Source organism: Gouania willdenowi, chromosome 3, assembly GCF_900634775.1.
Source record: "Gouania willdenowi chromosome 3, fGouWil2.1, whole genome shotgun sequence".
NCBI classification, from domain to species: domain Eukaryota; kingdom Metazoa; phylum Chordata; class Actinopteri; order Blenniiformes; family Gobiesocidae; genus Gouania; species Gouania willdenowi.
Window position 1 is genome coordinate 45,052,537 of NC_041046.1, and position 27,232 is coordinate 45,079,768.

The 27,232-nt window shown below is 36.1% G+C and overlaps 1 protein-coding gene across 7 annotated transcripts in view; it reads left to right on the forward strand.

Annotated features, from left to right (window-relative positions):
* Window positions 1–27,232, forward strand: part of myo9aa (myosin IXAa) — a 141,979-nt gene that overhangs the window by 28,201 nt on the left and 86,546 nt on the right. For all 7 annotated transcript variants that reach the window (XM_028439094.1, XM_028439095.1, XM_028439099.1 and 4 more), the window contains one exon: window positions 5,408–6,379. In XM_028439094.1, the coding sequence (XP_028294895.1) occupies window positions 5,495–6,379 (885 nt within the window). In that variant the 5' untranslated portion in view covers window positions 5,408–5,494. The remainder of the gene's footprint in view (window positions 1–5,407; window positions 6,380–27,232) is intronic.

The following is a 27,232-nucleotide window of genomic DNA, read 5'->3' on the forward strand; positions in this document are numbered from 1 at the left end:
TCTTGTTATTACATATTTTGTAAAAAGTCAGCTTTAAACGGGACAGTTGGATTTTACCCAAGTTGGCAGGTGACGTCACCTAACACGCCTCCTAGAATGTTAGCTCCTCCCTCTCCAACTATCTAACAGCTAAAACAAACACTGCTGTTTAATATATAATATATATTATACTTTATTACCATATATGTAAATACAAACTGCACTACTTTTTCTGCTGCTGATTATGTTGGGAGCCACGGACCCATTGTTTACACACATCAGCTGTTAGCACTCCATGCTAATGCTACACCAGCCTATGCAGTGAGACCCAGTGTAGTGTAAGAAGGAAACAATAAGGATGTTTATGGATTCATAGCTCATAGCGCTAACAACGGACTGTTGTGAAATTGGACAGTTTCCAACTCTTACGCGGTGACGGACGATGGAAAGTGGTAACGAGAGAGTCTGGATGTGTTAGTGCGCGTTGCTGCAGGAGCAGTAAACGCGCACACACTTGCACTTTGTTTGATTGCGTCATTGTGTCACAAGCTACTATTTGGCCTTGATTTTAACTCAATAAACTGAAAGTCGAATATTCGGGTTAGGGTTCCCTCCATATTTTTGCTCCTTTTAATGTATTTTTGCTACATTTCTCCCATTTCTGACACTTCTACATCACATTTTAATGACTTTTCTACACATTTTTTTCCACTTTCCAGACATGTTCAGCACTTATAAACCCTTTCTACCACTTTTACACCTAATGTCACATATGTTGACCCATTATTGTTACTTTTAACCTCTTTTCACCAGATTTCATGAGTATTTTTGCCAATTTAACCACATTCATGATTTGTCATGCCCATTATTTACCAGTTTAAACTAATTGTTCCAATATTGACACTTTGAACCCTTTTTACGACTTTTTGCGTCTGTTTTTATCCACTCTAATTTGCAGCTTTTCACCAATTTTTGTGGTTTTTAAAATCCCATTTAACCACCTTTTCCACAATTTTTGGTCACTTTGAACCATTTTATTAGTGATTAAAACAAGGATTTCCACCTTTAGGATGACTTTATACCACGGTTGTAATTGAACAATTGATAACTAATTACAATTATAATTGTAATTTTAAAAACATGTTGCTGTCGTGATGTAATTGTAATTAAATTGTAATTTAGTTCAGATAATTGACTTTGTAATTGCCATGAAAATTCTATAAAATTTGTAATATAATTTAACTCAAAACTTGTGAACCATGTTACAGTTCTATGTACAGTTCTACACATATGTAGTTATTATTTATTAAAATATGTTTCATATCAAGCTTTCACACATTTGACCATTTAAAAAATATTTAATCTAGAGGTATACTGACTCAAAAAAGACTCCCATACCAAAAATATTAAGTTATATTTTCATTGATTATGAAGCCTAACATGGTAATCAATAGATAGGAAAGAAATTAGATGATGGATATTAGTTTTTAGTGTATTTTACAGCTGATTTAGGACCCGTTAGCATTAGAGATGCTAACAGAAAGCTAACACAAGAGGAAGGTTAACTTTTATTAGTTTATTTATTTCAGGCTCAGAAATTGTAATTGGAAAAAATGCTGGTCACTGTAATCGTAATTGAAATGTAATTGAAAATGCAATTGTAACTGAAAAATGTAATTGACCCCAACCTTGCTCTATACTATGGCCCAAATAATAGTAAACGTTCCTGGATAACAATGGATATTATTCAGATGAATAAATAAATGTGGTTATCATCACAGATTCATAGAACATCATTTTAGTAGTAGTGGTTTAGGATTATATTGGATTATATTGGTGCAGAAATTGTTCGCACTGCCACTGTAATTATTTTCTTCCTTCTGACTCAAACAGTCAATGGTGAAACTCAAACGTGTGTGTGTGTGCGTGTGTGTGTGTGTGAACTTTAAGATGAAAGATGAGCTGAAAGAAAGCAGAGCATCACTAAACACGTCCTGGAATGTTCTGGTGATAAAGAACTTTGCTTTGAATAAAAACCATGATAAGAACTGTTTGTTCATCTGTTTATGGGAAATCAACTGCTTTTTCATCATAAACCAGTTTTGTTTCTTTAGACTTCACTGAAATACTTTGTGCCTGACCTGAGCATTAATACAGGAAACAACAAAGGGTTTTGTGTGTTTTGCTTTGTTGTTGTTTTATATACTTTTCAATTATTTTTGGAGTGATCTTGTGTGTTTTTGGAGTCATATTCTTTTAAAGTTTTTATATATATTTTTTTTAATTCTTCTTTTATTTTTGTGAGATTTTTTTGTTGTTGCATTTTTCTATTGTTTTTATATACTAGTACAGTGCCCGTCATCAGAAGTATGTATTCATAGAGGGATCTATTCTCACATGTGTGTAAGTCCAAAAAGCCATACAGTGGTGCTGTTTCTGGCTGTGTGCTATTCTCCTCCTGTACTTACGTCAGTTGCTGCACACCTTCATCCCAGTTACACACTGTGGGTGGAGCAGCCCTGAAATGTGGGCGTTCCCATTCAAATCTGGCTTTACGCGCATTCTCTGGTGTGTGCGTAAGTCCTTATTTTCCTCGTAGGCGCTTCAAACCCTGGAATAAGTGCAGCGCCCCCATAAGGTGAAACATTTTATTGCACCAGAAATATGGACTTAGTTACATTTGAAGCCACACAAACTCGTGCGTCGTGCAGCAGCAGCTGTGATCACTCAGCTGCTGCTGCATTTATAGTGTTTTTATATATTTTTCTATTGTCTTTGTGTATTTTCTGTAATTTTGTATTATTCTCGTCATTTTGTGTATTTTGTTGCCATGTTGTAATTGTTTGTTGTTGGATTTTATCTTGTATGCTTTTTGGCTAATATTTTTTTAGTAATAAATATATTGTATTTTTTGTCTTTTTATTGTTTTATTTTGTATTTCTATCGTTCTTTTGTGTATATTGCTGTAATTTTGTATGTTTTGTTTTTGAGTCATTCTGCCATAGAAATTAATCAAAATACAAATAAATGTTTTGAACATCCTTGAATCTGGCATAAAAAAACACCATTGTAAAAAATGTTGTATTTCACATTTCCTTACATTTTTGTTCTGAGGTGAATTTTTCTTCAAATCATTAATAAAATGTCAAAAATGAAATTTAATCTCCCAACAAATAGTTCTGCTACTCTTTAACAAACACATCTTCCCCCTTTGTTCACTCCGACTTTCCACAGATAAATACCTTCCACATGAATTGTTAATAACTTTATAAATATGTCCATGTAAAGTGCATCCTGCATTATTTATAACTGTAGCCTGAGTCACTGTGCGTGTGCGTGTGTGCGTTAATGGTAATCCCGTAGATCCAGATGATTTAGCCGTCATCCTTTGAGTTTGCAAATTGGAGTTTATGAAATAATCTGTAACAGTAGCAGATTACATAACTGCACATTGGTTCTCGTGTGATAATCCCACAGATTTCATAACATGTGAGACTGGGGAGGGACGCTGGAATGTAAGGCTGGTTTTATTTATAATTTCCAAGAACATTTTGTAAATAATAATAGTTTTATTATATAATTAAGTTTTTACTCATTTTATGTTAGTGTTCAAATACAGACCAGTTTGACCTCAATTAGGCTGGAAAAATTAGCGATTTCAGAATTTTTCGCCAATTTTTGTGGAATATTTTGAGTGTAATTGCTGGGTTTTGGAAAAATAGAGAATTCTGTCAACAGTTTGAGATTAAAAAAAAAAAAAAGAATGTGATTTAAACATGGAAAATCTGCGAGCTAAAGCATATTTTGAAAAGTTTCTTTTAATTTATGATTATGATCATTGACACAATGATTGGAGTTTTCTCTGTCATTTTAACTTTCTAGATCCTTGTTTTCATAAGAAATAAAATAGGTTAAAAGTGAGCAAAAATGTGGTGAAGTGGGATTTTAAAAACCACAGAAATTGTTTAAAAGTTGTAAATTAAAGTGGCCAAAAACAGACAGAAAAAGTAGTAAAAAGGGTTCAAAGTGGCAGAAATTAGGGGAGGAAGGTTGGGGTAATATAATTTAAAAAGTAGTGACAATTAGTTTAAAATGGCAAAAAATGGGTGCGACAAATAGTGAATGTGGTTAAGTTGGCAAAAGAAATCATGAAATATGATGAAAAGAGGTTAAAAGTGACAATAATGGGTCAACATATGTGACATTAGGTGTAAAAGTGGTGGAAAGTGGTTAAATGTGCAGAAAAGTCATTGAAATGTGATGTAGAAGTGTCAGAAATGGGAGAAATGTAGCAAAATCTACCTATAAAAGCAAGGGAGGTTTGTGGGGATGTGTGTGTGTGAGTGTGTGTGTGTGTGGAGCAAATATTCCCCGACGCGGTGCGAGTTCGACCTGAAACTCGGTCGACGGGTTCCTAAGTGGTTCACATATAAACATCTCCAGGTGTTAGAATGACCAAGTCAAAGTCCAGACCTGAATCCAATCCAGAATCTGTGGAAACAACTGAAAACTGCTGTTCACAAACGCTGTCCATCCAACGTCACTGAGCTCCAGATGTTTTGCAAGAAGGAATGGACAAATATTCCAGTCTCTCAATGTGCAAAACTGATAGAGACAAACCCCAAGCAACTTACAGCAGTTATCACAGCAAAAGGTGGCGCTGCAACGTATTAACTTGAGGGGGCTGAATAATTTTGCACGCCCTATTTTTCAGTTTTTTATTTGTTAAAAATGTTTGAAATATCCAATAAATTTCGTTTCACTTCATGATTGTGTCCCACTTGTTGTTGATTCTTCACAAAAAATTACAGTTTTATATCTTTATGTTTGAAGCCTGAAATGTGGCAAAAGGTCGAAAAGTTCAAGGGGGCCGAATACTTTCGCAAGGCACTGTATATTACAGAAAAATACACCAAACAACAACAAACATATGAAAATGACTCAAAATACACAAAACTAAATATTTATACAAAAATACACACAATAACAACAGAAATGCACAAAACTACACTAAAAAAAGATACAAAAATACACAAAAAGATTCCAGAATCACACTGCAATGGCAACAAAAAACTATAATTATACAAAAAATGCACAAAAACACAACAGAAAGATACAAAAATACGCAATTATAGCCCTTATGCTCCCACATGAATGCATACTTCTGATGGGCACTGTACTAGTTACATTAAAAGGAGCAAAAATATGGCAAGAAAAAGTGATGAACATAGGTTAAAATATGGTGAGTTTAGTGTAGATGCAGAAAAAGGGTAAAAAAATAAGCAAAAATGGGCTCAAATTGTTCAGAGAATATTCTTAGTTTTTTGGAGTCATCTGGCGACGCCCTCCCTAGAGTAATACACGTGTCGTAGAGTGTTGTGTATTTCTCTGGTACTGACTGTGCTGTTTGTTGTCTTTCTGTTTCCAGTGGTGATGACGTGAAGGTGAAGCCCCTCCCTCCCAGTAAACAACGTGCCGGTGTGTGGCTGCTGCTAATGGGAACTCCTGCGACGCCATGAGTGTTCGCGATGTCGTTGGTGGCGTTGGCAGCCTGGACACCCTGGGAAGGAGGCAGCGCTTTGAGAACTCCGAGTTCACTGTGCGCATCTACCCGGGGGCCCTCGCTGAGGGGACCATCTACTGCCCGATCAGCGCCCGTAAAACCACGACGGCGGCCGAGGCCATTGAACGTGTCATCGAGCGCCTACGGCTGGACCAAGCCCGATGCTACGTCCTGGCCGAGGTGAAGGAGTTCGGCGGCGAGGAATGGATCCTCAACCCCTGCGACTGCCCCGTACAGAGGATGATGCTTTGGCCCCGCGTGGCCCTGGAGCACCGCCCTCTGTATGGCTGCGAGGATTATCGCTTCCTGCTGAGGCAGAAGAACCTGGATGGCTCCATCCACTACGGGGGCAGTCTACAGATGTGGCTACAGGTGACGGACGAGCGGCGGCGCATGATGGAGCGCGGCCTTCTGCCGCAGCCAGAGACGGCGGGCGACCACGCCGACCTGTGCTGCCTGCCGGAGCTCACCGAGTACTCGCTGCTGGACAACCTGCGCTCGCGCTTCCTGCAGGAAAAGATCTACACGTATGTCGGAAGCATCCTCATCGTCATCAACCCCTTCAAGTTCCTGCCCATCTACAACCCCAAGTATGTGAAGATGTACGACAATCATACACTGGGAGACCTGGAGCCGCACATCTACGCCGTGGCGGACGTGGCGTACCACACCATGCTGCAGAGACAGAGCAACCAGTGCATCGTCATATCAGGGGAGAGCGGCTCCGGAAAGACGCAAAGCACAAACTTCCTGATTCACCACCTGACGGCGCTCAGTCAGAAAGGCTTCGCCAGCGGTGTGGAGCAGATCATTCTGGGGGCGGGGCCAGTACTGGAGGTGAGTACAAAGAAAACCACAAGTATCGCTGAATATAAAGATGTTTATGTCAGATGTCGTTGTACTCTAATGAAAGTTGACTTTACAGTAGCATTGAAACCTGAAGGCTTTGAAGATAAAAGGCGACATGTCATGACTTGATTCATGTATGTATGAGTCTCGTCATCTCTGCACACATCTTATTCTTCTGCTAAAGCTTCCACAGAATATTGATGTGTGTGTGTGTGCGCGTTAGTCCGTTAGCGTGAGCGTGCGTGCGTGTCTCTGTGTTTGTCCGTTGTGTGTATGTTGGTGTGCGTGTTTGTGCGTTAGTGTGTGTGCACTTAGTGTACATGCGTGCGTTAGTGTGTGTGAGTTAGTGTACGTGTGGGTCCTTTAGCGTGTGTTTGTTGGTGTGTGCGTCCGTGCTTTAGTGTGTGTGTATGGGGGGTGGATCTAAATCAATGCACACCAGTCCAACAAACGCGTAAAGGAACGCGTACCCTGCGCCTGCACGTCTGACACTTCATCTACATTTTCCATAGGCTTAGAATGGGTACACGGGCACAGTGCTGCAAGTCACGTCTGCATTTGTGTTTTATGCACCTTAATGTGTTAAGGCGCATAAAACAGACTGGTGTGCATGAATTTAGAAGTGATCCATCCCCCATAGATCGCTTCTAAACTCATACACACCAGTCTAACACACGTGTACGTGTCTAACTTTCACTAAACTTACCTAATGTCAGTAGTTATGTGTAGTAACAGGTGTGGTGTGAGTGAAGCTATAGTGATTAGGGTGACCTTCACTATGTAGCACCGTCTGCGTGACATGTAAACACTTGGAACAAATTGTTAGGCGTGCAGGCGTACACGTGTAAGTCAGTAAGTGTGTGTGTGTGAGTGTTGTATTCTGTCCAATCACAGCAATGATCTGACTCAGAGTGTAACACTACAGTCACTACCACTCTATGGACAGGTGTCGTGACACACACTGTAACTTGACTACATGGTGGTCTGTTATACACACACACACACAGGTGCTGGTCCAGCTGTGAGGGGATTATTCTCTATCGATGCTACAGATGTATCAGTTCTTCGGCTGCAGTGAAACAGTCTCAGACGTTGTGGAACAAAGGAAACTTATTGTCTTCATATCAGTCGAGACATTCCACTCATAATCTTTCTTTTTCATGGACCTGGGACTTCAATGCTCACTTGTAGACAATAGTGGTTTGACAAGTGCAACTGTTCTCCAGATTCCTTAACATTACAACACACACACACACACACACACACACACACACACACACACACACACACACACACACACACACACACACACACACACACACACACACACACACACACACACCTGGTCAAGCAACCAATAATTAACCTGTCAGACATAATAATAGACAAACTTAACTCCTGCTTTAACAAATATATTATAACAATAATTCCTAAATCATGGCTGTTTCATTCATTGATTGAGTGTCATCACTGTTGTACTAAACTTCACAAATCAGAGCCAAAAATGCTTAATAATAGGGAACATTTGAGTTATATTTTGTTACTCATTGTATTTTTTTATGCTTCAGAGGTGGAACTACACCAGTGTTTTTCAACCTTTGGGTCGTAACCCCATGTGAGGTCGCCTTGAATGTGTTAAAAATAAATATATTTTTACATTTTTTTTAATAATTATTATTCCTTTTTTAATATAGCCTCACAAGCGTGTTTTGGGAAAATGTGACGCATTGACACGGAACCTTTCACCGTATGCGGGTGGTCAGACGGAGGAAAATGTCCATTTTCACGCAGAAAATATGAAATGAATAGTAATTGGTAACTGGATTTACTGTATATTAAGCCAGTAATGACATCTGATGAGGAAAAGATGATGAAATGGAAATGAAACGTAAAAATTGGGAAATTTTGCAACGTAAAAAAAAATTTGACCCTCTGCAAGTATTTACAAAAAGAGTAAAATAACAGGACAGGATTGATAAATATATAAACCATAGTACAATTGAGCTGCAACTAACAATTATTTTCATAATCGATTAATAGATTACGATGCGATTTAATTTGTCATGTATTTTTCAATGAACACAAGCAATAAAACAATCTGTTTCATAATAAACAATTTCAGATTTATTTAAACTTTAAATAAAAAAAAAAAATAGAAATTGCAGCCTTTGCGATTAGAAAATTGCGCTTTACATTGCGATAATATGCAATTAATTGTTCAGCCTTAGTGTGCGCACCCACACACAAACACTCGTGGTGCGCACTCACACATTCACGCGCACAAACACTCATTCCACACAAACACTCGTACGAGCCGTGAGGCGACTGTTAACATTCACAGACTAAATGTCGTTCTTCTCTTTGCTATGTTGTTTGCGTCACAGTAAAAAGCAGCTTTAGAAGTCAAGTTCAAAGTTAACTGGCAGAACAGAAACTCTGAAAGCTTCTATTCTGCGTTTTTATTGCCTCCGGTTTCCAGCGCTCCGTGTGCTGCTGGGGCTAATGTGTAAGCACACGGAGTTAATGCTCAACACGCTAACACGAGTGAGTGGTTGGAAGTGCAGTGGAGCAGCCCTTAATTGTTTGCTTAGTCAGATTACATATCTGCTCAGTGGAGATCGATGCCAAAGCCATATTATTACCTCATCTGTTCTTTATTTATATCTCTGAACTCATCGAGAAGGACAGAAATTATCTGTTCTTTACTGTTTTTCAACTATGTTGTGTACATTAGATTGGTTTATCATTGACTGTGTTTTGACTTCTGTTGGAGTTAATGTTCCATCAACATAAGCTAAAGGCTTTGTGTTTAAGCTCCACCTCCAACTGAACTTCTGCTACTGGTGATGTCACGCCAATGAACCATGAAAGAGTTTAATACGTTTCATGAAAACTACATTTGAGATGCAACAAAGGATTAAAATAGAAATATAATAAAATGTAAGCTGCTTAAAGAACGCAGACTATTTTTAATTGGCGTGGATGGAGATGAATACAGTAAAATCTATTTCATTAATGAGCAAACACTACATGACTAGATGAATTATAATAAAAAAAAACAACTTTTTTTTGTTTTTTTTTAACAGAGATTTCTGTTGAGATTTGTTTATTCATATTTATTTATTTTTTGATTTTTAGTTTATTCATTCGCTCGTTTGAAATAAATAAGAAAAATGTTAATCCCATACCTGGCCTGTACACAGCAAATCCAGCACGCCCGAATATTTCAACACTTTTAAAGTGTCTATATGGGTCCACACCAGAGTGTTAATTTAACTCTAAGTGTCAAATACTAAATCTGTCTGGAGTTAATAATTTAACACTTAGTAACACTAACTCAGTGTTAGTCTAAATATTAACTCTTCAAGAGTTTTTTTCTTTTAAATACATAAGAGTTATTTGTAATAAATACTAAAAAAGGTTTACATTTAGTTTTTAGCTTTTAGAAATTCCTTGGGAAATAAACATTTAAGAAGCAATTATTTTCTGAAATACATTTATTTCAAAACATGCATCACAATTAGAAAACAATTTGTAAAACATGTAACAATGTGGAACAATGTACTGTACATGCTCTCACGTTCATTAGAATACTGCTTATTTGTCATATGTGAGCTGGTCAATGCAAATAACAGCATTTTCATTATTATTTTTTTTCAATACATTATGCATGGAGGTGTTGATCAGGATCAATACACCCTCTGTGAAGAGTTGAGACTGAAAGCTGAATTTCTCCATAACTGAAAGAAATGAAGAGAATTAAAATGTCATGAACTGTTAAAACAACCAATTCAAGTTGTTCACTCACAGTTTATACCAATTTAAATTACACATAAATACAAACCTCTTGAAGAAACAGGAGGAAATGGAAGCATTCATCACTTTGTGGAACTTTAATGTACGTCTGCACTCCCCCATATTCCACCTTTACAAGCATCTCCTGCCTGGAGATTAAACCAGAAGCCCAATCATTTTACAAGAAGACAATTGTAGATACTATTGTCCATCTTTAAAGGCAATTTTATACTCAAAAGTAAGTAAGTAAATAACATTTATTTATATAACGCTTTTCGCTGATAAAAATCACAAAGTGCTTTACAATAACAGAGAACAGAAGGTGTTTGTTAAAATTGTGCTCTCTTAATCAACGCACACAGACAATAGTTAGTGCAGAAATAAATACAAAACCTCAACCGTTTTTATTTTTACCTAAACCGTGTGAACAAAGATCTGAAGAGATCTAAATGTTAACGTAGAACCAATCAGAACATCTTCAAGTCGTGGCATAACTGTATGTCAACCTTTCACGATCTGAAAATTGCTTTAGGTGTACAGTAGTCCCTCGCTGTTTCACGGATATGGGATGCATTTTTTTACAGTGTATGAACGCGCATTGTGTTCTGCGTCCTGATTGGCTAATGCTGCGTTCACCCACCAGTGACACATCCATCTCAGTGAGTTTCACTGTCTACTGTAGTGAGGAGCTGTGCTCCTTTTTCTCCTCATAAACATAAACCACCAGTGAAAAAAGCTGGTGTGATTAGCGGCTAATGCTATGCTAGCTCAGTGCTACAGAGAGAACTTTTACCTGCTACTACCACCTCCTCACTGATTCTCCTCCACACCTAATCCTTCCTAGTCCTGGTTATAAAGACCATGTGGTCACACACAGCTTGTACTCCATGATTGAATGGGTGAACAGACCAGTGTCTGTGTTGATGTGACGTCATATCATGAAGCAATGTGGCTAATGCTTATCACACAGGTTGGTCTCAGCCCATAATAATAATAATAATGACAAATAAAAACATCTCAAATTAAAATGACTTACCACGTGTGGCAAACACCACAGTGATGTGGAACGAAAATTGTTCTGACGTTCACTTCGGTGAGAACCTGTGATGCTGGGGGCGGAGTCAGTGAATTTACTCTTTTAGTGTTATAGACACTGTGGGAGTTTAGAGTTAAAAAAATCAAGAGTTGTTGTTTCCATTGTTACACCTCCAGATTTGATATAGAAACACTCTGTTTTAACACTCAAATGTAACTATATATTATACACCCCAGAGTTACATAAAAATAATGTGACTCTATTAGAGTAAAATTAACTCTGATTTTGTACAAAGTCTACCAACACCAAAAATTTAACATTGTTGAATTTGCTGTGTATTTACGACGTCAAGATTTTGTATTAACTCCAAAACACACTTGTTGAGGCTTAGATTTGTTATATATCAAATCAAATCAAAGTGTTTATTGTCATCTGTACAGTTAGAAACACGTTTCCCTGTACAATGAAATTCTTGCTTTGGCGACCGTCAGTGAATGCCTGCGTAATAAAGGAATAAATCGAGATAAAAGAACTATAATAACTAACAGTGGCATGCAACACTGTTACTCAACAAAACCTGAACATTAAATACAAAACACCTGTACAATTAATACAACATATAATAGGTATAATCTTTGAGTTGTTCTGTAATATTATGTAACTTTTCTCCCAATCAATGTGTTGAATTTTCATTGCTGTATGCATCATATTATCCAGGGTATGAGTCACTATTTCTTTCATTTATATTTAAGGGACTTATACTGCTGAGCGACATATCTGTGACTTTTCAGCAGCTCAATCTAGTGAGTAATAATGTGAATTATTTAGTGTGAAAGTGAAATAAATTACTTTTGTCTGAGCGCTGGTGTAGAATGAAAAAGCAGGCTTTGGTTTTTATAGATAATGGACAGTTAGCGTAGCAGATTAGCATAGCAGATTAGCGTAGCAGATTAGCATAGCAGATTAGCATAGCAGATTAGCGTAGCAGATTAGCGTAGCAGGTTAGCTGCAGCAGCATTACGATTGCTGTAAAAAATGACCATAAAAAGTTTAAATCGACTGGTATCTAGACCAGGTGTGCCGTGGGAAATGTTTTAAATTTCACCTAATTACTAGTCTAAAAAACATATTTTAAAAGGTATTAATTATTGTCTGCAAATGTGCCATTGTGCTGCCGTGAGCCCCTCCTTATGTTATTATTATTCATAATAGTAATATATTTATGTATTATATATTATAAAAATAAAATGTAAAATTAAATGGTATTCAAAAAAATACATTATATAAAACTAAACAATATTTAATAGAATAGTTATAGTTCATTTGTAGTTCTAATAATATTTAGTTTTTATGTTTCTTACTTTTATCGCTCCCACGATATATATCAAGTATAAATAATATTGAAGATGATGAAATATATTTTTAAGTTTTTTTGTTTGCTTTGTATATATATATATATATAAGTATATTGTTAATTGCACTTTTTACTAGAAAAAAGAAATGTGAAAGATCATAAAAAGCTGCCTTTTTATTGACCTAATGTATAGTGGGTTACAGTATATATTTATTTTCTTGTACATTTAAGACCATTGGTGTCTTAAAAAAAAAAATTACATGAGGCAGATTTATTTCAAATACGGAGCAGTTTGATCTCAAATAAGCCATAGATTTTATGCGGGAAAACAAGTTGATATTTGTGCCCTAGTTTGCACTTCTACATTAACATAAAATACAAAATATACAAGAAAGCGACAATATTAAAGCCATCAGTGACAGATATCAGTCCCAACAGGATCTTTGTAACGACTTTCTAATTAATTAAGGAAAATATTATATCATAATAAGAAGTAAAATTGAAGGATTTTGTAAGAATTTTGACAGTTTAACATTAAAACAACTGCATATTGTTGAGTTTGATTTACACAATTATTCATGTTTTCTCTGTCATTTTTACTTTCTCCTGCAGGCTGAATTGGATGTTCCATAGGGCCGGATTTGGCCCCCGGGCCTTGAGTTTGACACATGAGGTTTAAGGGAACGATTACAAGTTCTCTAAATCACTTTTCTGATTAAAATCTTGAGGGGAAAAGTGGCAGATATGAAGTATTTCAGGGGAAACTTTTATGTTTACACCTGAAGCAATTCCCATGATATGGTTTAAAATCTTTTAAGTGAGACTAAAAAGACTTAATAGTCTGCATTAGCCTTGGCTGATGATGAAAACGCACTGTTACAGAAACGCTGCAGGTGGTTTCATTGTTGTAGTCGGGCTTGTTTAATATTAGAGATGAGACGGGTTTCAAACCTCAGGCTGAGATTTAATACTTCAAGATGATTCCAACAGATTTGGACTCGAGTTGACCCCGGAAAGGAAAGACAAACACATACAGTCGTACGTGAAATACTTGAGCCCGTGTTGAACGTGGGTTTATGTGATGTCATTGTTTGGTTAAAGCAACATTTACAGTTGATTGATGTAAAGCTTTAGGCAGCAGTCAGTGTTTAAAGCCTGATCTCCATGTGCTCAATGCTAATGATAGGTTAGTGCTCAACGTGCTACATCACAGTTCAACCGCTGGCTCCTTTTAGCTCTTCCTCACTCTTCATCATCAGATAACCTTTGGACTGGATGCTTAGGTTTAAAGGAGCATACGACGGGATTTGAGAAAAAATAAACATTAACTTTAAGTGTCAAGTCATCCTCAGTTATCTTCTTTAGTTGATGAGATGTAATAGCCGGGGTACTTTATTTGTTTTATTGCCAAAATGCTTTTCCATGACATGAAATATGTCATCTGTGTTGTGACTTGAAAGGTGAAGATCTTTTCTCATTTTCTCATCAATGCTGTCAATGAGCTGGATCTTCTTTATTTTTCCTGACCCTGATGCTTTCTTGATGTGAGCTTGGGGAGGATGAGCTCAAGTTCTCGGATGTGACCATGAAACTCCTTTTTCTCTGCAGAGGGCGCCCAGCATTTCCACTTTATCTGTGACTTCTTTGCTTTCTCCACCATGCTGTTCAGGTACTCAATCATGAAATCAAAGGCTTCTTTGTCTTCACTGGGTTCAGTGGTCATCACACGTTCTGCCTCAGTCTCTGTCGTTTGCACTGCCATTGTCAGCTCATCTTCTCCATAGTCGGCCCACAATGTACTCTGAAATAAGTCGTTCAGCTCTTTTAGTTTCTTCTCACACTCAGTTGCAGTTTTCTGAGCTTCGACATCATCATTACCTTCATTTTCTCGTCCGAGTCTGACCCAACAGTGAAAAAATCTGTTTTTTATTCTTTCTAAGCACAAACAATTATGTCAACATTAGATCAGCGCATGGATAACAAGAGAACATGAAACACAAACAGGGGTGTAGTGCACGCAAGAGACCCATGGGATGTATTTACAGTAATATCCAGACTATAAATCACACTGTTTTATTGGCCACATAACGATAATTTAGCAATTTTCTAAGAAAAACCCACACAAATGCCACAGCCTAACTTAGGCCACACCCTATTGCCCGTCAGACAACTCGGCCAATCAGAATAGGCAGGTAGGTGGGCTGCTGTACTCATGTTAGGTTGAAGTGAAATGTCCGTGTTTCATCTGATAAGTTTCCTTTACTACATAAAGTCTCCTCTTCACTGCTCCACGTCTACATATCAGTACATTTACAGCCTTTTATGGTCACGTTTTACTGTAACCACTGATAAACCACTTCATCTGCTCTTCTTACCGTGAACTACCACAGAGCGATCACAGCGAGTCAGACTCTGAGTCAGAATACAAAATAGCCTTTATATTCATTAAGGATTCATGTCCTGCCTTTTCCAACAAGACTCACAATTTCTTACTTTTTTTACCCAATTTAATAAGAATAAGTCAAATTTGGACTTTGTGTCATAAAGAGCTTCCAAAAACATTGTGGTCTTGACTCTGTGTTCTTTTCCTTCTTCTGAATTGATTTATTACTGGAATCCTGGACCAACCATTAACCACTGGAAACAGTTGGACTCAAATGATCCGGGATAAGGACACGAATCCCAGACTCCTTAGAAACAGCAAAGACTCAAATAATCCAGGCCTATTGTGGGTAAATAAATTAAAATATGATAATGAAGATGACTGATGATAATAAAAAAAAAGGTTCAGGATCAATTTAGCGTTGGACCCAAATGCAGAGATTTGAGTAAAATAAAAATCCTTTTAAATAATCAAACTCAGAATCACAAAGTACAAAATAATATTGCTGACATGACAACCTGTACAGGGGGCGACGCACACGTGGGCGCAAAACAGGAGGAGACCATTCACTCATAGCAGTGTTGGATTTTTCCATTATTTTGTTTTGACTGTATTTTTAACTTCTGCTACTTTTTAGAGCAGATTTATTATTTATTTTTTTGAAAATGCTTAGTTTTAGTTGAGTTTTTCTGAGTCTTAGTTTTGTTTAGTTTTTAGTAAATCGGGGTATTCGCCAGGTTTAATTCTAAAAATCGTTCCGAACATAATGAACAGTCCACATGATATCAGCCTTATTGTCAAAATGTGTAAAATGGTTTCAGTTTATCTTCTTTTTTTTTTTTTTACACAATGTTTTCTTTCAGTTTTCACTAACAGAATTGTTTTTTTACGTCTAGTTTTCATTTTTTGTTCATTTTAGTTAACTATAACAACCCTGGCACAGACACACACTGACTAGACTGGGAGTACGACATATGGTTGTATGTTATCAATTTTTAAATATCTACAGTAGGTTTTCTAGAGAGGTCAGTGCAATACTTTGTGTAAATGTGCCAGATTTAGCCATGAGCTACTTTTCATTTATATTCTTCATACATTTAACACAATAAAATGACAATAAAAGATACAGACATGAACATAATTTACACACGGACATGGACATAACACATACATTACTTACAACCAACCGGAGCAATATCTTATTGATTAAAACTATAAATCACATGACTGATTTACTTTTAACCACCTTTTTTTTAAATCTGTAAAGGTGGAATAGCCTCTAATATTTAGTTATGATGAAGGTTGAAACATGTCACATGTCAAGCTAAGACAACAGATTATGAACTAAGGATCTTCTCACAGGTGGTAAATTAATTTCAAGTCGTTAATGTGTAGACGTAGAGATTAGATTAGTGTGACCTCATAATGCTGAACATTACAGTATAGATACGAGGAGAGGAAATGATAGAATAAGTAGCCAATCTTTTATGATCACAGTGTTTAACTCTAAATACTCGGCCCTCAGCGCTGCGTGAACAACACATGGTGCAAGTCTTCAATGTCTTCTTATCAGTGATTGGTTCACACTGGAATGTAGCATAAAAGGTGTTCACTGCGAGCAAATGTAACACCCTCAATGGTAGTGTGTGTGTGTGTGTGTGTGTGTGTGTGTGTTTTGACCAGTAGGCTACAGTATATAATAAATGTCACGTTGTATGTTTGCTCAAGGTTGTGTCGCTGGTTTTATGTTGAGGCTCTTTTTTAAAGCAAATGTGTGTTTTTCCCACACTGACATCACCATGACATCATCTTACTGTGATCAAAGGTATTCAGTGAAGAGGTAAATTAAAAGCTTATAATGATATAATGTAGCATTGTCTATATCAGACATGGGCAGTGTGTGGCTTTGACTCCAAAAATACACAAAAACATGCAAAATGACAACATGAATATACAATACAATTCATAAAACATACAAAAGTACAGCAAAAATGCACAAACTAACTCTGAAAATACAAAAAAAACACAAATGTAATCTTGTGGACAACAAAAATACACTAAACAGCTATAAAAACATAAAAGGCAACGTATAATGAAAATAAATATACAGATAAAACTACAAAAGTACATCATATGGTTTTAAAAACACACAAAAGGACAAAGAACAAAATATACATAAAATTATGACAATGTTTTTCTGCCCCTTCTCGAACTGGCATTGTGTCTTTTTATTTTACATTAATTCAGTTTTTATGTTTGTGCTTGTTTGAGATCATTTTAAAAAATGAAATGAAAATACACAAAATCATTCAGAAATCACACAAATGTGAATTAAAAAACAGTCCTTTCTTTGTTCTATCCCGTATTAATGCTCAGACTGGGCATTATTCTAAATGCTGACATAAATGTTACAATCATAGTTTTGTCAAACCCACTAACAAATATCACATATTTGAATTAGAATCCAAACATTCACCATTACTTTCATAATCGATTAAAGGGGACATATCATGTTAAATCCACTTTTTTAGCCCTTAAATGCATTTTGTTGTATATTTAGATTGTTTAGAAGTACAGAAAAGTTCAAATTAATCTCTTCAGGTGCTCCATTGATATCTTTATATTCTGTTTTGCTCATATTTTTCAATCTGTTTTGATTTTTCTATTCTCTATTACGTTTTTTGAACTATTACATCACAGTATTTGCAGCAGAACTGCCAAATTAGGACATCAACTCCAGGTCCAACACTTCGAGCAATCCGCCATTTTTATTTCTGGCTTTTATTTTGTAGTCCAAGCTCCAGGATGCAGAAGTTACGAGAGGATAAGTCAAAATGTTGGGTTGTTGGATGTAGTAACCCACACGCTTCATTACACCGTCTCCCAGCATCAGAACCTTTTCAAAGTGTCTGGTTGAGTTTTATTTTTTATAGAAATGTACCACATCTGTGGATAAGGTCATTTTTGTGTGTGTGAAGCACTTCAATGATGACTGCTTCATCAACCTCCACCAGTATAAAGAAGGATTTACAGAAAGACTTTGTCTGATTGAGGGTTCAATTCCTTCTATCTTTGGAGACGATGAACAGAGCACTTCGGTAAGCTGTAAATAACGCTAAAAAGTGTGATGATAAGACGTCCCTGTCATTGTTTTGTTAGCATTAGCATTAGCACCGTCTTCATATGTTAGCGCTGTGTGCTCGTTTTAGATCCTTGATGATATGGCCTACGTGATTTAATTTAAGTCTAAAGTTTTCATTAGTCATTTCATTTTGACGTTTTTGTCTTTGAAAAGACTATTAAAATGCATTTCGTGACGTTAGCTTGGCGCTAGCGTTAGCTCGGTGCTTGTGTTAGCTCACTTGTTAGGGTTCTGCAGGTTCATCATCTTCATTTTCATCTCACTCCACTGGGTCCGACTCTGGCTGGAACATGTAAGGCTGGATGGACAAGTCTAACGTTGTTGACATTTTATAAATAACGTGTGAATAAACATTTTCTGCTCCGCTACATAGCCGTATCTCTTCTATCAAACTACAAAAATGGCCGAGCAGGGTGGAGTTGAACCTGGAGAGGGGGCGGGGTATGAAGTGTCTCATTTGCATTTAAAGAGACAGCACCAAAATGAGTTGCTCTTAGAAGCACATCAGAAAAGGGGTAGAAAAGGGGTGGAGCTATAATAATGAGGAATTCAGACCCATGCATTGCAGTTCTGCTTTATATAGACCATAACTGTATGATTTATATGTAAAAAGGAAGGATTTAAAACCATGATATGTCCCCTTTAATCGATGAATCAGATTTAAAAAAAAATAAAAAAAAAAAAAATATATATATAGCTAATTTAAACACTGCGCACACACAAACACTCATGATGCACACACAAACACTAATGCGCACACACATACAAACACTTGAGGTGCTCGCACACACACAAACACTGCTCACACACACACACAATCAAACACTTGTTGTGTGCAGACACACAAACATTCTGCGCACACACACAAACACTCGTGGTGTGCACACACACAAACACTGCGCACGAGCACACACACAAATCTCAACAGGTGAATCAAACGTCTCTGCGTCACGGCCAGTCACCATAAATCCCACGATGCAACGAATCGATAATGAAATTAGTTTCCAACTCTTTTAATAGTTGATTTTTATTGATTTCATCGATTTGTTGTTAATAAAACACTTAATTTATGTAAACTTGGATCGAATCTTATAAGTTCTTAGCCGTTTTTTGCCCCCACCTGTGCATTTTTACTTTATGTATTTGTATTATTATTTTTCTATTGCACAAATAAACTAAATAAAAAATTAATTAGTAAATAAGACTAATTGAAATGTAGATTTGTCAGCTTTTTCAAAGATAGACAATAATTGAAGATCAACACCAGGCTCTAAATTCAATAAAATACCTAAATCTCAACACAGATTTTATTTATTTTTTATCTGCCAATGAGTGAAATGCCATTCAAACAAACATGTTATACATTTTAAAATATTTTGTCAACTATAATTATACTCCTTATTTAATTTACACACGTATTTCATCCTTTTTTTGGCTGAAAAATGATGAGTCAGGCTCATGAAGATGCAGCTCAGAGTGTGTCACAGGTATTGATAAGCAGGTAAAGGTTTATCTCACACTTGTTGTTTTCTTTCTTTTTGAAATAATGTAGCACGTCATTAGCTTGGGATGCTATCGCTTACTTTATTTAAATAATTCTAATCCTTTTAGTTAATACATATAAATAGTGATTTTATATTCTGTGAAAGCTAATGAAACTGAATGAAGGATGGGTTCATGGCTAATGAATGGTTCGGTTCTCATCATCGTGGCACCTGTTGCGTGTCTCCATAGTAACGCCGTGTTTCCTGGCCCATCCTCGTTCACTCCGTCTCCTGTTCCACTTTTTAACCACGGAGTCACTCAGCGGCTACACACGTGTGTAGCTGTACCACAATGTGCCCGTTTGTGTTGCCTCACACACACTGTAAGGGTGGGTGGGGGTCTGCAGGTGCTGTGTCAGCAACACACACACAAACAACCAGCTGGTCCTCGTACACCTGCACCACGGTGCACATTGACACGTATCGAACAGAAAAGGCCTTTATTTTGAAAGACTTTAACCTAAACAGAGTCTGAACTATTAATGTCCTCATTAACATAATCTTTACCCACTAATCCCAGTCACAGGACATTTATTGCACAATATTCAAACTCACCAATTTCCCATTTCAAAAGTTCCACAATTCGTTAAAGTTTTACATTTCTGTTTCATCAGCTTTCCCCATAATCACGTGTCATATCCAAATATGTACCAAAAACGCTTAATACGGTTAATGGCGTGAACTAATGTCATTAATTTCATATTTTTACACGGCAGAAATGCATGGAAACAAACATGCCCTGTTTTTGAACAAGATTTGAAGTCCAGTTGTTTGCTACATTCGCTAAAGCTAACATTAAAGCACCCTTTTTATGGCAAAAAATATGATGGTATTACGTGATATTGTCCCAAAACATATTGGTAAGGTAGCTATTATCATTTCAGAAGGTGAAGTCTGTCAAATTGTGTCAAATTTTGCATGAGAATTGACATTTCTATCTCTCTGACCACCTGTTTATAGAGACAACTGCGATAAAACTGTTTAGATTTTTGTGTCACATCAGCAGTACATAAATAAACACAAAAGTACAGTAATAAAATTAAGATAAAAAATTATTACACGATAATAAATAATTGCACTGCATAAATAAGTTATTGCATTTAAATGCCTGATATTTTCCTAAAACATTCAGTGTCAGAAAGCGATATCTGCTTTTTAAAGAAAAATCAATAACCAATAATAATAACAATATTGTTATGTCCCTTTCAGGCTTTGAATTCTGTATTTTCCGCCATCACAGAAAAGTTTGGAGATGCTTAGGTCATTAAAATATGATGTAGAAGTGTCAGAAATAGGAGTATTGTTGCAAAAATACATTAAAATGAGCAAAAATATGGAAAGAAAAAGTGATGAAAATAGGTTAAAATATGGTGAGTTTGGTGTCGTTGCAGAAAAAGTTAAAAAAAATAAGCAAAAATGGGCTCAAAATGTTCAAAACCTTTTCTTATTTTCTCCTGAAATGGGGTTCGGAACCCCTGCATTAGATATTATTATTATTATTAGAGGTTTATTGGAGTAGATACAACCTTGTGTTCATTCACATCATGTGGTGAGTTATTCAGTTCTGGTGTTTGTGTCTCAGCTCTAAGTGGATTGGCCTCGTTTCTGCCTGGGTCACATGGTCACATGGTCACATGGTCACAGCCTCAGAGTGGTGACTGTGTGCTAAGTCACTCCCTCACCTGCTAGCGTTGTTGCTAAGCTAATGCCTGACATGTGGCCTACATATGGATAGGATGATGATGATGATGATGATGAGACCTCCTGTTCTGACTTTGCTCTAAACCACGTGGAAAGAGCTTTGCTCATGTGACCTGGGTGTCGGCTAATAACAGAGGTCACACACACACACACACACACACACACACACACACACACACACACACACACACACACACACACAGTCTGAGAATAAGGACATTAATGTTATTCTAATGCAGAAGTAGGCAACTTTATCATTTCCCTTGGGTTTGCATGTCATTAGCTTTCTCTAACTCATGGTCCGGGGGCCAATTCTGACCCTTTGGAGCATCCAACTTGGCCCACAGGAGAAAGTAAATATAACAGAGAAAACATGAAACGCGACAAAATTTTCAGGTGCTCATAGTTTTCTCAGTTCTTATATCTTACATCATCTTCATCTTCTTCTCCTCAATTTCCTTGTTTACTCAGCTGTTTTCTTTTATTTTCCTGCTTTATAAAACTTCTTTGATTTGCACTACTTCACTGTAAGAGTTAAAAAAAAGTTTATTTTAGTCGTTGCTTCCTGACTCTCCCTTTATCTGCTCGTTTGGAGTAGAGTTGTAACTCCATGTTTTCCAGGACACTGTGCCCCCCCCCCACACACACACACACACACACTCCACTTTACAGTATGGCTGCCAGCTTTAGGAAACTTCTCCCTACGTCTTGTGTGTTTTTTCTTTTTTCTGCATATGGCAGAATTTTTCTTTGATTCCTTGTGGAACTTCTATTCAAACGTCCGTTTTCTAGGAAAACGAGTCAAAAGCACCATTTCAGTTGTCGTCTTTTACCATTTGTAGTTTAAGTTCTAGTCAACAACTTACCTACTAAATAAAAAACACCATTGACACATGTCTGTTCCCATTGTTGCTATGGTAACAGCAGTTTGGGGTGATGTTTCTTTTTATTGTTTGTCCTTCAGTACTAAACAAAGAAGGCATTGACTGGTAATCTAATCATCTCTTTTGGATCTCTTGCATTTAGAGTGTGAAAGATTATTTACCGTTTAGCTCTTTAATTTCAAGGCTTGCCAAAAGAATAAACTATGTCCTCTGTTATAAAAAATAGCTTTATTTAGCTTCCTCTTATAAGTTTTTAGAACTAGAGATATCTTATTTAAGTTTATTTATACATTGTTCCAGTACAGTGAATGTAACTGTGGTTGTGGACACAGTTGATAGCTATTGTTAGGTTCCAACTCTTGTCCTAGTTTGGCTTTTTAAATATGGTAGGATAATATAATCCATGAATGCAAATAGTAAAGATGCTAAAACACAACACAACACAGTTAAAGGCCAATAAATGACAATCAGAGACCCCATCCTTCACTCATCTCCTTTGTCCTAGAATTCCTCCTAGACTATTAATGCAGCACTAATAACATCTATATCATATCATACAGACAATGTCCAGGATGTGCAGTTGACCTTTTTTGGCGCCAAAATGTCAAGGTCAAGGTTGCGTCAAGTGTCCAAAAACTAAAATTCACCCAATCACTCTCACATTCACACACCAGTGGGACAGGACTGCCATGCAAGGCGCTAGTCGACCACTGGGAGCAACTTAGGGTTCAGTGTCTTGCCCAAGGACACTTCGACACATAGTCAGGTACTGGGATTGAACCCCCAACCTCTCAATCAGAAGACGACCCTCTACCACCTGAGCCATGGTCAAAAGTTTTTGAAATATAACCTATTTTATTCTAATGTTAAGCGTTATCTCAAAGTCAGAGATCTGACTTTCACCAATTCATTGTCCACCTCATTTATAAAACTGTGCATTGATACGATCGCTTAGCGCTTCAGAATTAAGTCATGGAAATAAAACTGTGAGAACCTTGTTTATACAGTAAGCTGACCACATGACACTTTAGACCAGAACTCCCAGCGTTCTGTCACTGATCGTCAACTCTGCATAAACGTCCTCGTATTGTGCAATTTCTATCAGCGATGGCGTTTATTAGGTTTATTAGGTTTATTTGATTTATTAGGTTAATTAGGTTTATTTGATTTACTGTATTTGGTTTATTTGGTTTATTTGATTTATTAGGTTTATTTGGTTTATTTGATTAATTAGGTTAATTAGTTTCATTAGTTCCATTAGGCTGGGCTATCGGACTCTAAACGCCTCTAAACTTTGTTCTTTTTTTGTTGTTGTTGTGTACACTAGTTAAAATCACTATTCTTCTGTTCTTTGTGAATGATTGGGCTGAAATTTGGTAGCTATAATCTATGGATGTGTACACATTGACACTCAAAGCCCGATTTTTGATTTGTAGCCCAAGGGCCCCCCAAAAATGTATTTGTGAGTCAAATATTATGACGATTGGTGGTATGGAATCATTAGCACATACCAATACTTCATTGTTGTACTCGGTGGTTCATCCTAACTTGTTTGTTTTTATTGTTCCCTGTTATTACTGTTATTACAGTCACCCTATGATTGTCATTGTGTTATTGGACAAAGACTGACTCCACCCTGGACCAGTCATCCAGCCAACATGAAGACAAAGACTATCACACCCAATGTGCAGAATGAGACTCAGGATCTAAAAATAACTTTAAGAACAGACCAAAGAAAAACAATCATCTTTTTACTTTCTCTTTTAATAACTAAATAATGTGATGCTATCTCGACCCCTCTCTGCATATTTACACAGGCTTCTGTAGTGAGTGGGATGACTGTTTGCTCTCAGAGATAGGCCTGTTTTCATAACGTCTGAACACATTTACTCAGCGCTAGTCAAACACAATGACTCGGGTCATTCAACCCTCGATCATCATCAAAGCCCAGCGTTGACCAAAGTAGCTCCAAAATCTGAGTTTCCCTTTGATTAACAGTTACATCACAGTTAAGAGTTACTGTAGATGTAAGAAAGAAAGAAAGTAGATGATCTCGTGGAGAAGTCTATGTTCTGTAGCAAGTATCTGACTGTAACATTTTACTAAACATCTATAGATCATAGTGATGGAATAAATGAGTGATTACACACATTTTAAAGAATCTTATTTTGTAAATAAGTTTTTGTGCCTATTGAATAGATTTATTTCAATAGTTGTATAATTTACTGTCATCTCCCTCCTGATGTAGAACCAACACAGTTCACATTCTTTTCAATATAATTTATATCATCATTTTGTGTATTTTGTTGCTGTTTGTCATTTATTTTTTATTATTCACGATATTTTTCTCTTATTTTGTGTGTTTTTGTTGTCATTTCTTATGTCGTTTTTATGTTTCTCTGTAATTTTTGTGTATTTTATAGTGATCTTGTGTATTTTTCTTTCATTTTTGTGTTTTTTTGTTGCTGTTTGTTTGTTCTTTTTATTATTCATGATATTTTTCTCGTATTTTGTGTGTTTTCGTGTCTTTTTTGTGTTGGTATTATTTAAATTATTCTCTCTGTGTGTTTGTCATTGTTTTGTGTGTTGCTTGTATTTACTATGATTAAATAAACAGCCTTTATTTTTCATGCTTTCATTTGTTAATTTTCAAAAACAAGGATAAATTAGTACAGCACAATTTAAGCAAAATAAAAGCACATGATTTCAGATCTTTTCTTCTCTAATTTACTGTAGGAAAGAATAATGTTCCTTTACCCAGAGATGGACTAGAAACCTTGTCTAGATCGTAGCTCAGCTTTAATCCTGAATAGACTTCAGAGTCTTTTGAATCTGATCCAGAGTTCACGTAAGGAGAGTTGTGTAATGTGTCTGCGTCGCACAACGTGGGTTGAGCTTTGACGTTAATAAGCTTCTCCATGTCTGAGCCCATCGCTCCATGTCCTTTAACGCAGTAGGAGATGTTTACTCTGTGGGTGGGGACCCCTAAATGATCAGGGTCAACATTAGGAGAGTAGAAGGCCTCACATTTCATTATTAAGTCCCGTAAATTACCACAAGTTCCCATTTCTGCTTTTTTCAGCTTTATTGGCTTTTCTTTATTAGATATTAATCAGTAACGTACTGATTATTTTAAGAAAAGATCAATACTTCATCTTATCTACTTGTACAATATTCGACTTGCTTCAATCATCCTAATCTGTTTTTTTTAGAGCTCTGCACTTATGGAACAAATCATCTATAGACATGTTAAATTTGTGCATATTTAAAAATGCTTTCAAATCATCTTACCTATATATCATTTATTTATTAATTTATTTGTTGGTTTAATGAAAATGTGTCTTGATGTACCTTTTTATGTAATGTTTCTGTATATTTTTAACTGTCTACTAGAATGTATTAGAATCTTGATTGATGAACATTAGCCACCATGGTGGAAGCTAACGGGGATCAAATAAACAAATCATAACAAAAAATGACACAAATCCACATTTTGTGCATTTTTATTGTTATTTTGCATATTTTACTCTAATTTTGTGTAGTTTTGTTGTCTTTTTGTGTATATTTAGAATTTTGTTTTCTTTGTTTTGGTATTTTTAGAATAATTTTTGAGTAATATTGTGTTATTGTTGTCATTTTATGAATTTTTACTGTCATTTTGTGCATTTTTGGAGTCAATTTGTTCATTTACTTTTGAGCCGCACAAAATTAGGAAATTCCTCTCTCACACATTAATAGACTGACTGTAACTTTTATTTTATGACTATTCATTCCATCAGCTGAGAATGTTACTATATCGATGTTCGATTAGTTAATCACTGATGGCTCTGATTATTGTTTTACTAACAATCAGTTCATATTAATCATCAAATGTTGTAAAAGTTCCCATTTCGTGGAGCCACGCCCGAGCCTGCAGTGCTGCAGTGAGTTGGCAGGGATTCAAACCCAGGCTCCATAATGCGTGCGTGCACAGGCGTGTGCGTGTGTGTGCATGTGTGTGTGTGTGTGTGTGTGTAAGTGCCCGGCCTGGGTTTCATTCTGCTTCTCATTCTCATGTAGGGATGGTTTTAATATTCCAGTCATATGGAAGTGTTTACGACAGGGATTTTCAACCTTGGGGTCGTGAAATAGAATAAGGTCGCCTGAAATGTCTCATAATAATAAAATAAAAAAAAATGATTGACATAATATTTTTGTTTAAAAAAAAAAAGATATTTGTGTGTTTGAAAAAAAAAAATATTTTTATGTTTAAAAGAAATAATATATATATAAAATTTTTTAAAAATAAATAAATACATTTTTTATATTTAAAATATGTTTAATATATAATTGCACAATTTAAACAATAATATCACAGAAATAGACGTACAGTACAGGAAGAGGCAGAAAGTTCAGAGCTTAAATAATAATAATAATTTATTTTCAAATTAAAACATCACACACCATCTCAAACAACTGTATATACTTTTACTTTCTGAAATATAAACCCAGTTAAAATAAAATGCTGTATAAAAATATCTGAGTTGGAACATATTAACACTTTTTAAATTATTAATTTTAGGGGGAAAATGTCTCCGGTGGTCGCCAGGAATTTGTGATATAAAGATGGGGTCATGATAAGAAAAAAGTTTGGGAATCACTGCTTTAGGGTTTAAATTTGTAATATTCATACATTAAACATATTATTGTTATTTTGTGATGAATGAAGTTAATTCTAATCTTGGACCTGTTTATTGTCTGTTATATGAGCTTATTTACAGTGTTGGTGGTTAAATTCTCTCATTTTCCATCCCATTTGCTGTGTTTTTGTTGTTTTGTAATTTCATAATTTTTTTCTCATTAGGGGTTGTTTCTTTTTTTGTTACATTTTTTGTGGGTTTTTGGAGTCATTTTGTGTATTTATGTTGTCTAGTGTGTATTTCTGTAACTTAATATGTGTTTTTAACTCTTTCTTTGCATTTACATCAGGGGCCGCTGAACATTAAAGCAGGGGCCATATGTG